The 15,087-nt window shown below is 36.7% G+C and overlaps 1 protein-coding gene across 3 annotated transcripts in view; it reads left to right on the forward strand.

The window, feature by feature from the left end:
- Positions 1-15,087, forward strand: part of unc5c (unc-5 netrin receptor C) — a 189,477-nt gene that overhangs the window by 117,846 nt on the left and 56,544 nt on the right. For all 3 annotated transcript variants that reach the window (XM_038296806.1, XM_038296807.1, XM_038296809.1), the window contains exon 4: positions 5,064-5,167. In XM_038296806.1, coding sequence (XP_038152734.1) covers positions 5,064-5,167 — 104 coding nt within the window. The remainder of the gene's footprint in view (positions 1-5,063; positions 5,168-15,087) is intronic.

Below are 15,087 nucleotides of genomic sequence, written 5' to 3' on the forward strand. Positions count from 1 at the left end.
CATTCGACTGCACATGAGCACAACATGGAGGATCGTACTGTCAGATCAGGTTTAGGAGAGCTTTTTTAGGGAAGCAGCCATGACGATAATATCAGAAAAAAAACTTTGGTTGAAAAATCAGCTAATCTGGTTTTTACAAAAGAGTGGTTAAAAAGAAAGACATAAGAAAGACAAAAATAAAATTATATCCCTTTTAGTTTTCCACAAAACTACATTCCACAAATACACGTCGTAATTAAGGCAATTAATTGGTTCAATTAGCCCAGACTAACATTGCAAATCGGGCCAAAATTATATCCCCGAGTGGAAAATAGTGGTGGCAGCATTGTGCTGTTGTGGATGTTTGTATTTAGCAGAAACAGGGATGCTTCTGATAGTCAATGGAAGGATGGACTTGATTATGGGCAATCCTGAAGGACAACCTGTGAAGCGGTCGTAAAAGACTGAACTGTCATCGGGTATTATAAAAAAATAAAGGTCAAAATATTCTGCATCCCTTTGTTGCAATGGAAAAACCGAACGAAAGACTTTGAAGCTGCGGTTCAAAAATGCTCCTCTTCCACAGTAACTGAAAATGAGCTGAAACTGAAGTTTTATGTGACAAAATGGGAAGAGATGCAGGGTATGAATACTTTTGAAAGGCCCATTTCAGTTTGGTTTTATTTGTTGTTTAATTAAGCATTTTGTGCAAAACAAAAAATATTTTCCTGCCTGATTCTTGTACTTGTGCTTCATCTTTTACTAAGAAATATGCTTGGTCTAAATTTAGGCTCTCTTGGGACCTTATCACCAGTAATTGGCTGCCAGCTTTTAGGGTTTACTTTAAACCGCTCAGTGCCAGCCGAATCACTGCACACTGAGCTACCATGAAGACTCCCATATGCCGTAATGTGTTTATGTGAAGAAATCAAATTTTGATTTATTAGATTTTGCTCTGGTGCATATGCAGTAAATCTAAATGTATCATCTAGAATGTGTGACTGTTGCCTCCTCACCTGTCACATCGTGTCTGTGTAATCTTCTGTCTTTCAGAGGCAGTTTGAGCAGGAATCAATCTTTGTGCTGTTGCTCTGATTTAGCAGAATAACTTTTATAACACAAACCTTAATAGCCTTTTCTGCATGTTGTTTTCCTTCCTTCTTTCCTCTGTGTGTCTTAGACAAGAACAAATGATGCATCTGTCCTTGGATAAAATTCCTTAAACCTTCTTTAAAAGAGAATGTGTGTCTTGTTATTCCTTTTTCTTGTGTTTTGCACACAAAAAAAAGAGATAAAACATTTCAATTTATCATTCACTCTTTAAGCTTTTAAAAACTCACAATAATGTTTGGAATCAGAGCATATTCCCCTGAAGGCATGCTTAAGCTGAACTGGAACAAGGACAAGGACTCCCATTGAGTGTGTTCTGAACCTCAGAATAACTATATGTTTTGCTGCCTTTGGGGCTTCTATAATCCTGTGCTTTATGAAAAAAACATAATGTGGTGTTTTAGGGAGGAAGAATAACAGCAAAAAGTTACTGTATTGTAATATAATGTACCTTCATTTATTATGATTAAACTAAAATAATAAGTAAAGTAGTAGTAATAAGTAAAGTAGTAGTTCAAAATATCTTTCAAAATGTTCAATAGGTGCATTGACTTTATCTGTCTTCTATATTCATTCACACTCTCCCAAGACACTGCAGAACATTTCTTTTCCATAATAGATATGGATAATGTATCCCTTTACAAGCTTAACGCTTTCAGAGCTAAAAGGTTTATGTGCAGTTTGCATAGATGTCTAGACCACAAAGCCTCCTATATATATATATATTCAGTTGGCATCACTGCTTCCTGTTTTGAGCTTTTAGTTTCTTATAAATTCAAATTGGAAAATATGGCATCATATTTAGAGCAATCTTAAACATGTAATTGTGACTTTATGTCAAAAGACAATGTTTCATTGCATTATGAGAAGACGAAAGAGGAATTTATGCTATTTTAGAATAAGGTTGTTTAATCTAGTTTAGTTAATCTACAGTAGATACGACTTTTTTAACTGTTTATTGTAAAATACTTCAGTTAGATATACTGTAGGAACATATAATAAACAAATGTTATTATTTTTATCTCAAAAAAGGAAACAAATGGATTTGTAAGCATGCAGTATTTCAGCATAAGTTAGATCTACTTTTTGAATGTGCTCTGAATCCTGTTATTCTAACATTGTACAGATCTCTTAAATAGAGTCGTTGATCACAAAAATACATACAATTTTTTAAGTCAAGGTAATGCTAATCACTGGTTGACGAAGTACTGAACAGTAGTACTTGAGTACGTATTTATACTAATAGTCAAATCTTACTCAACTAACTAAAAGTTACTCTGTCAACAATCTACTCAAGTTGAAGTATTAAAGTACTCACTTTTGAAAATACTTTACTTAATTATTCACAAGCATTTAAATTACTAGGACATCTTCTACTATTAGTATATTTGTGTATAATTTTCAGAGTAATTTTAAAGAACCTTGTAACTTTCAGAAATCCCCTGATGTATTGATGCATAAAACCACCTGCTACAAATTCTACATGACCTGTAATGAACGTCAGCACTAAAAATGGGACAAAAAATAAGGACGGCTATTTTGATTATTTCTTATGTAAAAACAAACCAAAAGGAAAACAGGAGTGTCTTGATTTTCCTCACATTTTCACTATAGAATAGAGGTTTAAGGTTGAATCTATTAACACAAAGAAACTACAGCTTTCAGAACTCATCCTACTGAACAACTTGGTCACACAGCAACAACTAACTCGTTAATAAAATGTATAAACTCAAATAACATCTGCCCTGAGTTTCTCACAGTTATGGAATGTCATGCAAACCTCTAAAACAGTGGTGTCCAAATTCAGTCCTAAGGTATTGTATCTTCCATGTTGAAATTGCATTTCAGAAAGAAAACAGCGAGAGCAGATTACAAATCTAAGCTGAGCCAAAAGGAACAAATAACTAGCAGCTTCCTACAAATGGAGTGTAGCAGAAAAAGTACAATATTCAACTTTGAAATAGTAAAAGTTAGAAGTACACCCCCAAAAATCACTCAAGTACTTAAGTACAGCAATCAAGTGTATGGACTCTGTTACTTTCCACCAGTGATGCTAGTTATTTTGTTCATGGGCTGGTGTCTACCTCACATGGCTGGATCTGCTTTCACTGAAAACATGCGATGTGCAAAAAACATGGTTGAAATCTCTTATGTCCATAAGACTTGTGATTAATGATAACAATAAAACATTATGTTTACATCTAAGCAATTAAGTTGTATTGAAAAGGCTGCTTCTGGAAGATATTTAATAAATCAGCATTAAAACAACCTACCTTTTTCATTTCCATAGATAACAACTGACACCATATGAACACAGGCATAAACAACCTTACTGGTACCCAAATAATTAGCTAAGGCTTTTTGCAGTCCAAGCATTTCTCCACAATAGGCGCACTGCATATAGCAATAATGCAATGATATGACATTTGCGAGATTCAGCGCAGTACTAATTATAACTAAATTATTTATCATCTTATTAGGCGACAGTACAAAGTAGAGTCGTATTACAGTAGGTCCTTGTGAAAAAGTTTTAAGACCCAAGATTAAAGCACAATAAGGCAGATTTATTTATATGGTACATCTCTACAAAAAATGATCCAAAATTTGCAAAGAATCACAGAGATTGAAAAGTGGTCAGTCTCATACTCTGGTCCTCTAGGGCAATTGTCCTGCAACTTTTAGATCCTGTCATTGCTTAAACAAACCTGAGTCAAATATTAGCTCATTAGGAAAGCTTTTGTGATGGTTCGGCAATTTGATTGAGATGTGTAAGTTAATAAACACATCTGACAGTTCTAAAAGACTGTTCCTTAAGGATTTTAATTTGAAATGATTAAAATAGAAAAAGAAAATAAAGCTTAAAAGCATTGTTTGATCGATAGCATTGATAAAAATATTAAGATCCAGATATTAAAAGCATGCGATTGTTTGATCAAGAGTTAACAAAACATACACTAAAACACTAAACTATACTAACTTCTATACAACTGTGAAGCCTTCATGCATGCAACAAATATCAACAAAATCTAATTTTTTTGTTAACTTCACTTGTAGATGGTGTCTGTTTCAATTGATTGATTAATTGACTTTATTGATCTCACGGTGGAGAAATGTCCCTGTTACATCAGCATAATAGTCAAAAGGAAGGTGCCAAAAGGAGGAAGCGGTGCATGGGGGAATATAACCCAATGTACCGTATTCCTCCCATGCAAAATTTCAATTTTTGTGCTATATTTCTTCTTTTTTCCTTTATAGTTTAAGGTATTTTAATAAGATGCCAGAAAGAGTGAGGAAACATTGAGAAAAGGCTTCTCGCAGTTATGTAAGATCAGTGCTACTGGCCTAACGAATGCATGCGCAGGCCAGAAAAAGTTGCACCCAAAATGTTCTTCCAAGTGCTTACTATTGCAGCAGCTTAAAATATTTAATCCTATGCTTGCAGAGCCCAAGCCTGTTGCTGAGGCCCTGACATTTTCTTCCTGTCTTGCTTCTCGCTATAAACAGTTTTGGGTTAGTCAAGACTGTCTCAACACCCGTATTGTGACACATCAAGCACCATTGTTGTGATGTACAGTAGCATCACAAAAGCTCTGTCACAGCAAAAGCTGTCCTGAGGAAATAATTGGAAGATCATTTTTTTTTGGTGACATTTTTTGCCACTTCATTTTTAAACTTCTGTGTTTCTTATGCCTAAATGCATCTTATAAACTGTTTTTGCCTCCTGTTTACACTTTAAGGTGTCAGTTTTGGTAGAGTAAATCCCTACTCTTGGTATATCTTACTCATAGTCTGTCTCCTATTGCCTAAACAGAGACTAAGATGTAAGGTGCATTATTTATAGGTGTTAACAAATGTTTTTTACCCAACTCAGCATTTATTTTCCAACAATATTTAAAGAAAATGTCTCTACATGTACTTGTCAGTACCATATATTGTGCGTAACATCCATGCTGATGTTGATGTTTTCCCTGCAGACCTGAGAAAGACATTTGATCAGGAACCCTTGGGGAAGGAAGTGTTACTCGAGCAGGAAGTGTTGCTGCAGTGTCGCCCACCTGAAGGGATCCCAGCAGCTGAGGTAAGGTTCAAAAGGCATTTCTACTGAGCTACGGTGTTTGAAAAAAAGGTTTGAATAATGTCAGTTTTCATTTGAAAAAAAAGGAAAAGTTCTGATATAGACGTGAGAAATGGAAGCAGTTGAGATTTCCTGCGCTAAGCTCGGCTGAAAGCTCCCACCTCAAATCCGGTAAACTGGCTTCTCTGAAAAGAGGATTTTCACTGACTTTTTGGGGTCAGTTTCTGATTAAAAGTCAACAACATTTCTGATGTAATGTTTTCCAAATTATATTTAAAGGATTGCTAAAACGCCCAGCACAAACAGGGCTATATATTCAGTTATTTAATCTGTTCATTTACAACAAACAGTCAAACCAGGCTGCGTGTTTTCATGATTTACACATGTATTTCAGATCTTTTTTTTTCATTAAAATAACACAGAACAAATGTGACGCCTTAAAGTGCACAGATGACATTTTCCAACTCTACATGGGCTATTTAAGTGCTGTGATTTTTTTTCCTGAATGCCATCCAGTCGCAGTAATTTGGGGGGGGGGGGGGGAATTATCTGCTGAGAGCAATTCTAGAATAAGTGTATCCGTGCAGCCTTGGCTTCGCTAATATTTCCTCCTAGCCTTTTAAGTGTAATAGCTCCTTCTGAAAAGGCTCAGTCGAGATAGCAGGAAAAACGAAAATACAGCGTGGAAGTGTGGTTTTGATGGGTTGAAGTTGAGGGTGCTAAACTCTTGAAGGCTGATTGACCTGGAAAAGCTGAGTTAAGTGAGTGGAACTGTGAGGAATTTATCCTGCTGAAAGTGCTGACAAGCTGAGTGGACAGAAGTCGAGTTATTCGCAGTCATTGTACAACCCAGCCCTCAATTTGGTTGGGATTCTTGTAATTTCAGACTATATGCATGGCTGTGTCTGGATTGCCCTTTTCCAACATGTGATTGCTGATTCTTGGGTCCGGATTTGGTCCATCTATGTTTCCTAAGTTAAAAGTTGGTCCAAAAAAAACATGCGCCTCTGGGATTTTTATGTGTGTGTGTGTGTGTGTGTGTGTGTGTGTGTGTGTGTGTGTGTGTGTATGTGTGTAATATTGTTGGCCTTTACACTATAACCTTCCTTTTAGAAAACAACTTATTTTACTTTAATCCACCTAACCAAAAGTTTTCGATCAGTTTAACATTGTTGGTTTAAAAATATTCCACAGAAACCAGGTTAAGAAATTGCAGTTTAACACGCAAAGAGGATTCACACCCTTTTTAAACTGACCCATTACAAAAAATAAACAGACGCAAAGGGGTTTGGGAGAGTGAGAGGTTCACCTTAATTAATTATTCTCCTGATAGTTCTCCCCAGCATTGTTTTCTTTGTTGCATTTAAAATGTTACATCAAATGCATTGTTCAATGCAATACTCTGAGTTAATGGGAAAATCTGTTTTTTAGCGATGGTTCAATTCAGGGCTGAAACAATCAGATTAATCGTGATTTATCGATTATTGAAATAATGGTCAACTAATTTAGTAATCATTATTCATTTAATGGAGTAAAGAGACTCTAAAACATGCCTTTTACTGACAGAGCAACCCACTTAGAGCTAATTATACCAAGACTGTAAAAGCATTTTGTATTTAAGAAGATAAAAAAAAAAATTGGAATTTAAATTCGAGTGAATACACTCTATCCAGAATTCCACATGTGGAAAAGTTTGAGTTTCACCTGGTTTAATTTCGTGAAAAGCCTTCTTAAGGAATCTTTGGCTGTCTGATTACTGATCGATAAATAAAAAAAAAAAATCTAGACAAATGAATCAATTTATTAAATATTTGTTAGCTGCAGTCCTAGTTCAGGGGTTGATGATCACTAACTCCTCTTTACTTTTAAAACTTTGGAACGCATATAGGCTATATATAGGTTCTGCTGGATGACTTTATCTGTTCAAAGATATTGGAGACAGTAACTGTCATTCTGGAAAGGGTAACAAAGCCCTTTCTAAGGCTTTGGACTTAAATCCATTAACAACAGAAGAATTAAACAAGAAACTTTGGTAAACTTTTAGGCAATTATTCGGAAAAAAGACAAATCATTTTAGAATATTTTTGGAGCTGATTGACAATTGCCTTTTTTATCTCTGCTTTTGTCTCCTTGAAACCCAGTCGGCCTCGGCAGATGGCCGCTCACACTGAGCCTGGTTCTGTTGGAGGTTACTTCCTGTTAAAGGGGGGGGTTTTCCTCTCAACTGTCGCTACTAGCATGCTTGGTGTGAGGGATTGTCTTTGAGTCAATGAGCTGGTTTTCCTTAGATAGATAACTTTGAACCAATCTGACTGTGTGATCTGGTTGAATTGTCTCTGTAAAGGGCCTTGAGATGACATATGATGTGAATTGGTGCTATATAAATAAACTGAATGGAATCGAATTTTAATTTATTGTAAATTATACAGCAATATATTTTGCTCCCCTGTCATCACTCTTTTCTCACACCTGTGTTTATTCTTTACACCCAGCTGTTCTTCTTTTTTCCTTCTTTCCTCCTGTTATAGAGTTACTGCACCACTCACTGGCGTGGCATTAGTATTGCAATTACTACAACTTTTCTATGTGAATCACTTGTTCAGCTCTTTGTTGATGTAATCATAATAAAGCTATGGGAGCTAAAAACAACTTCACAAATTGGTTAAGACTTTGAAAACAATATGTTCTTTGTTTGCACCTCAAAATTATACATTATATTTTACCATGTGTATTGTTTTTCCATCTGTGTTCTGACTGCTAACCTATCTTTTTGTAATAAACCTCATTTATGTATACAAATTGGTGCTTAAAAGATCCCTTTCACATGGTAATATCCCCATTTTACCCCAGAGCCAGCTGATTTAGTGGGGAAAAAAGGAATACTGAAAGCTGCTTTTTCATCTGTGTTTGTCAGACCTTTTCTCACACAGGCTAAAAGAAAGGGAAGCATTGGAAAGGAGCAGATGGGGCTAAGGCTGTGGTAAACATGAATTTACAGAAAAAAAATGTAGCAGACGCAACGACGGGAAAAGATCTGTCATATTTCACTGCTCAAGACACAAAAAATATAGAGGATGAAAGAAGCTGAACGCAGAAGGAGGAGAGCCGTTATGGTTTTGTCGGGACTTGATTCACTGGGATGTTGTCAAGCCTCCAGTGGCCTGTTGGTTTACTCAGTGGTTCCTTTGCAGACCTTTGGCAAGTTACTGAGAGGCTGGAAGGAGGGCAGCCTGTGGCTGGGCTATAAAAGCATTGCTCTCGCAGCACTTTTCGGTTTTTTTTTATGTGAAGTGCATATTATGCAGTGCATGAAAAGGACAAGCACGACATACGCTTGTGCTGATTGCTCATTGTCATGTGAACGTCACGTGTCATAACTAAGTACATTACTTAAAAAAAGAATGATTATAAAATAAATAAATCTTTTGGGTTAAATGTACATTGTGATTTCAGATGGTCAGCTGTTACAAATAGGTATTTTACTGAAGTAAAAAGAGAAATTAAAAGCTGTTTGGTTTCTGTCCTTTTAAATTGTGACTGTTCACATAAGTAATTTCCATAGTAAAAAAGCAGTTCCCGTATTGGCTGGCTTCTCAATATTAGAATTTCTTATTAGCTTGATTATTTGATCACCTAAAAGTTAATATAATGCCAGCGTCAAGGTTAATCGGAGACAATCTAAGTGGCCAAATATGCTTCTGGGTGTGCAAGGCTTTTAAAAAATATTATGTACCCAAATACTACCTCCAAACAGGACTTTAAGATTAAATATTGCAAACCTTGATGTTCCCAATAAAATGGTGATTTAGTATATAGTTCTACCTAAGTGCCAAAGTCGTTTTTGTTTTCAAAGCTGTGCCGGACTATAGTTGACAAAATGCTGCAAGCAGAAGACAAACAGATGAAAAGAAGTGAACTAAGGATTGAGTAGCATACACAAATCGGATTGAATGCTGTCTGCTTTTCCATCCATTCTACTATAAATGCAGAGTCAAATTCATTTCATAATTTGTGCCTGCCAACCATTGTTTGCTATACCTCTGCATGGACATAGAAAATCCAGATTAAAAGTTGAAGAAGAAAAACTACAGTTGCCCCTGTTTGGAAGATCGTAGTAGAAGAAATTGCTGTTTTCCATAATTTGCTGAACATTTCTTATGGATCTAACTGGAAATAAGCTCTTCTATTAGCTCCGACATACACTGTAGGGTTTTTTTTTGCCCTTTTTTGGAAGATTTTTCGGTCAATCAAGAAGTTTTTGGAGTGAGCCAAGTTTAAGCTTCATCGGGGGTCCTCTTGCCATTTAGTACACAGGAGGTAATGATGGGTGATTAGATGCACACGATCATCTACCAATCAGGAATAGTATGGTCTGATGAAGGTGGTGCTTTTGAAGTAGAGCTATGAGTCGATTTACCTCAACCACCTGTACATGCAAACAAGGGATTTCTTCTCCTCTGAGTTTACTTCCAGATAGACAAGTCCGAAAAGTGGCATCTCTCTACCGGGCTGAGTCCAATGTGTGGTTTTTGGTCGTACAGTGTGAGCAGGCAGATCGCTTCAAAGCATAAACAGATGTCATGAGCTGCAAAATTTAAACCCTGCTGTTTCATCATACAGTCTGAGCTGTAGCTAAGTACAACAATAAATACACTGTATGCCTCCCCTTAAATGACAGTTGAGAAACCAGTGTAGTACAACCCCCAAACCCCCCAATCCCCCAAAAAAGCTTTCCTAGGAAGTATAACTCTCGGTAAAACTGTTGTTTTAATGTGTAAAAAAGAAAAATACTGTGAATACAAGTATGAATATGTCAGTAAGTTTTAAGCAGAGTGCTTTTATGGACTTGGAGGTATTTAGGGCCATGGTAGAGCTAAAAGAATATAGGAGAGAATTTGACAAAAACAGAGGAAATAAAGCTGAATCTATGTACAGCTAAAGAAAAGATGTTAAACAAAATCAATGAAATGCATATAAGAACAAAATAAAATATCCAGATGCATTTGCAAAAAATAAATATCACTCTTTATTATCAATAGATATTGTGAAATTTAGTTAGAAAAAACACACACACAAAAAAACACTGACTCATTTGAATCGGGTAAACTCCAGCCCTCCTTCCTTGTCTTTCCAAATTTCCTATGATTTACAGGAGCAGACGTCAGGATGGTTGACCAAAGTAATGACATCCCATGGTTCTATTTACGTATTTGTGATTCTTTGATGGATCTCTTTTTCTGATTCTGCCCTTCCTTAAAGTAAAGATTTTTCTGAGTACTGCAGGTTCAGTAGTTTCTGTTCTCCAACAGAATAATAGGAAACAAGTCATAGTTCAACCTAAGATATCCTAACCAATATTTTTAAAGTTTTTTTTGTAGTTGATGCATACATTTAGCTGAGTGCAGCTAGTCCATGGATACTGAAACACACACCACACAGTAACCCACACTCACAAAGAAAACAAGCAGCCGGCATTTATTTTGGCTCTCCTTGTGACCATTACCAGTGGAACTTTGGCCTCCATGCACTGAAATACAGACTGAGGTTTCTAAAACAGCATAGTGTTTCAGTCGGGTATGGTCTGAATAAATTCACTCAGCAGGCTCTCTGAGAGCCATTGTTACAGGTTTCCATAGCCATGAATATTTGATCCGTACTTAATCAGGAACAGAGAGGAAAATGTAACTGTTGAGGCAGTTCAAGGAACAAAGCGGAAGGAGCCATTTGGCAGGAAAGGGCACCGTTTCACTATTATAGGGGTTTAACAGGGAGCTGCATTTAGTTATAATGAAGGTAAAAACTGGGTGGGGTTCCATCAGATAAGTGCAATCTTTCTCTCTTTCAATACCACCAAGAAGCTCTTTCATCATCTTCTGAAGGGACTCTGCACAAGCAAGGCTGGCCTCTTTTCATACATAAAAATATGTGGCAGCCTCATGAAATGGACAGCTAAAAGAATGTAGCATTATGTTGGCTTTTCTTCTGCCAAGACCCCCATCTCCATTTCACAGTGCTTTTCACGGCCCTTAAACAAAGACGAAAGTTCAGAGGTTTTGCTGCACAGAGAGCTGCTAAGCCCGTTTCCATAGGAGCAGGATTTTAATTCAGGCATCGCCTCAGTCAGCCGGGGTCCTGCCGTGTTATCGCGGGTAACGAGTCATTGATGCACCATGGGGAACAGGCCTTGCTGCCATGATTAAGTCCACTGGCTTTGCTGAGAAAAAAGCTGAGAAACACAAAGATCTGCTCTTTAAGTTTCCTCATTTGAAAAAAAGAAAAATTTAAACAGAATTTTTCTCTTGGAGACAAAAAATCTTAGGCTTATGATTTTTATACATATATTCTCTTCAATTTATTGTATACCAGAGTTTTAAATTTAAATTTTTCTCCATCACTTTAAGGTCCAAAAAATATAAAACAGTCTCATAATTTAGCCAAAATCATTCTTAAGGAAGAAATTCCATACCATTTTACTGAAGGATTTCTATTTTAAAATGTATATGTATATAAATCTGGATTAAGACTCATTATTATCATCAAAGATAATCACACTAAGTTCACACTATATTATTTTTTTTAAAGAACAGATAGTTTCACTAAAGTTCCCCATTTAATAATTCTGCTGTTAAAATGCACCTTTATCCAACCACCTTTTTTTTGCAAATAGTAGTTAATAATACACAGTTTTCTGCTAAAGCTGGGTTTATCTATGGCTGTCTTTTTGAGTTTTTGCCATTTTTGCCATGCAATTGCAGAAGACAGGACAAGATTTCTTTCACTGCTTCTTGACTGTGATCTTTGTAAATTTAGTATAATTAGTTGACGTTAAACTTTATTGAACTTTATTGATCTTACATTGGAGAAATTTACCTTTTAATTTAACTCATCCCATTGGGGAGCAGTGGGCTGCCATCGTGGGGGGGAGCAGTGGGGGGTTAAGGGTCTTGCTCAGCCAGATTAGCAGTCTGTGAGAGTGGGGCTTGAGCTCAGAACCTCAGGATTCCAAGTTCAATGCCCTAGGCCGCCACTCTAAAACTATGGTTTATAGAATAGGGTGTCTTCATAGAACTTGTGTATATTCCAATTAGCCTAGTTTCTGCACTTTAATGACATCCATCACCGGCTCTTCTTACAGCCTGCAGTACATAAATGTCTGGTATTCTCGTTGATTAGGATTAGTTTCACTTAAAGGTGATTTGGAAGCAAACCAAAGCAAGCCCATTAGTGGACATTTACAATAAAGAGCTAAGCACTTTTCTCAAGGAAAAATGTGGTCTCTTCGAATAACAAAGGGGTACCAGGAATGTTAAGAGTAACAGCACTTTAGTGCACACAGCTAAGTGCATTTTCACCAAGGTTTCCCAGGAGAGATAATGTGTCAGTGGGTTCCAGACTAAATCCCTGTGGCAGCTGACCAAAGACTGCCCTTAAAGTGTTCGCCTGTCAATCATCAAAGGTTTCCGGTGTGAAGACTGTGATTACCTATAAAAGCTCAAATTTGTGAGGTTTTGGTTCTCTCTGTGAGTCACTTCTCTTTCTGCTTTCAAATTCCGGTAAGCTTTACCTGGAAAATGTCACGCTGAAGAGGCTTTTCTGCCCAGCAGTCTATTCATTCAGGCTTTCTGTGATCAAGAAAAGACTTTTTAAATTATACAGAATTCTGCTCTATAAACTAATCAGTGGGCTATTCTACATGTGCTACATGGGATCCAAACATCAATGGTCTTACTTTTTAGACCTTTTCTGTCCTGCCCAATTGTCTTTGCATTGAAATCATATAACTGTTGAATGATTTTCTTTGTGTTTCCTTTTAAAACAACTTAATAAAACATTGAAGAGTGATAAATAGTGTAATGCAACCCTTCAAATTAGAAATTCATCCTTCTTTTTGTCTTTGATAAATCTACACAAAATGCTATAAAGAACATAAAAATCAATCTATCTCTCCATCCATCTATATGCATCTCTCTCTAATTCAAAGAGTTTTCTTTGTTTTTATGACTATGCAAATTGTAGATTCACACTGAAGGCAACAAAACTATTAATTAACACATGTGAAATTATATACTTAACTAAAATAAAATATGTCCTATATTCTAGGTTCTTCAGAGTAGTCACCTTTTGCTTTGATTACTGCTTTGCACACTGTTGGCATTCTCTGGGTGAGCTTCAAGAGGTAGTCACCTGAAATGGTTTTCACTTCACAGGTGTCCCCTGTCAGGTTTAATATCAGGCCTTCATGGTAAAACAGCTGCTATGAAACCACTGCTAAGGACAGGCAACAAGCAGAAGAGACTTGCTTGTGCTAAAGAACAAAAGGAATGGACAATTAGACCAGTGAAAATCTGTGCTTTGGTCTGATGAGTCCAAATTTGAGATCTTTGGTTCCAACAATCATGCCTTTGTGCGACGCAGAAAAGGTAAAAGGATGGACTCTACATGCCTGGTTCCCACCGTGAAGCATGGAGGAGGAGGTGTGATGGTGTGGGGGTGCTTTGCTGGTGACACTGTTGGGGATTTATTCAAAATTGAAGGCATACTGAACCAGCATGGCTACCACAGCATCTGGCATGCTAATCCATCTGGTTTGCATTTAGTTGGACAATCATTTGTTTTTCAACTGGACAATGACCCCAAACACACCTCCAAGCTGTGTGAGGACTATTTGACCAAGAAGGAGAGTGATGGTGTGCTACGCCAGCAGAGCATGTGAGCGGAGTGGAGCATCGTTTGAACGGTGGAGCGAAGTGGAACAAATATGGTGGAGCGCAGAGCAGGATTTTGCTCCGATACGCTCACAACGTCAATTAAAAATGTTGGATTATAAAATGTGTAAAATAGCCTTTATTTGATTTAAGTGTGATTTTTTTTTTTTTACAATAATTAAATAGGAAATGTGGAGCAACATGAATGGAGCGAGGTGTTAAATTCACTGCTGGAAAACAGTGCAATAATTTAATAGCCAGTTAAATAAGACAATGCACATGTATCAGTCACATAATCAAACGCTGTGTGTCCCAGGGCCCTCATAATTAAATGAAGGAAAAATGCCAGAAATGCCTTCTCCTTAAAATTTGAGCGAGCGTGGAGCGATTTCACCGGAACGGCAGGAAAATTAAGATGAGCACGGAGCGGATTTTGAGCCGGGAAATGCGCGGTGCTCCGCTCTGTTCACGTGCTATGTGCGCCACATGACCTGACCGCCGCAATTAGGGATGCATAATATAATCGGCCCCCTATCGGTATCGGCCTGTATCAGCCTTAAAACTGAATATCGGACATCGGCCACCTCACCGATATTTAACCCGATATTTGATCAGCTTCTGAGTTTCTAAAGTCTAAAAAAAAAATAAAAATACTACTTCTTCTTCTTCCTCAAAAACTTCTTTTTTACAGACTTAAAAACTTCTAAAGATAAGGGAAAAAATATTGATACATTAAAATATCACAATATCTTCATATGCTGATATATTGCCATTTAAAAACACCATATCAATCTCTTTTACTAATGAAATATTGCTATATGTCATCGTTATGCTACGAAATCCCCTGAAAATTCACGAAATGTTGCCATATTTTTATATGTTGATATATTGATGCGGCATCGATCTATTTTACTAACAAAATCTCACAAGAATTTGCTAAATATCACGAGAGTTTGTAACAGAACGATGAAATTTCACGAGATTTTGAAAGTAAAATAGATTGATACCGCGTTTTTAAAAATCTATTTGATATCAGCATATGAAAATATATTGGAGTATATTATTTTTCAAAGTGTCAGAAATGGATAACAAAACTGCTATTTTCAATGACTACTTATTTTTGTCCAGCTTTAACATTAGTATTGATATCGGTTATCGGCTACATGAGTTTTAAAATATCGGCATATCTGATATCGGCCAAAATCCCAATATCGTGCA

This window comes from Cyprinodon tularosa, unplaced genomic scaffold (assembly GCF_016077235.1).
Source record: "Cyprinodon tularosa strain WSP-4 unplaced genomic scaffold, ASM1607723v1 ctg378, whole genome shotgun sequence".
In the NCBI taxonomy this organism is placed as follows: domain Eukaryota; kingdom Metazoa; phylum Chordata; class Actinopteri; order Cyprinodontiformes; family Cyprinodontidae; genus Cyprinodon; species Cyprinodon tularosa.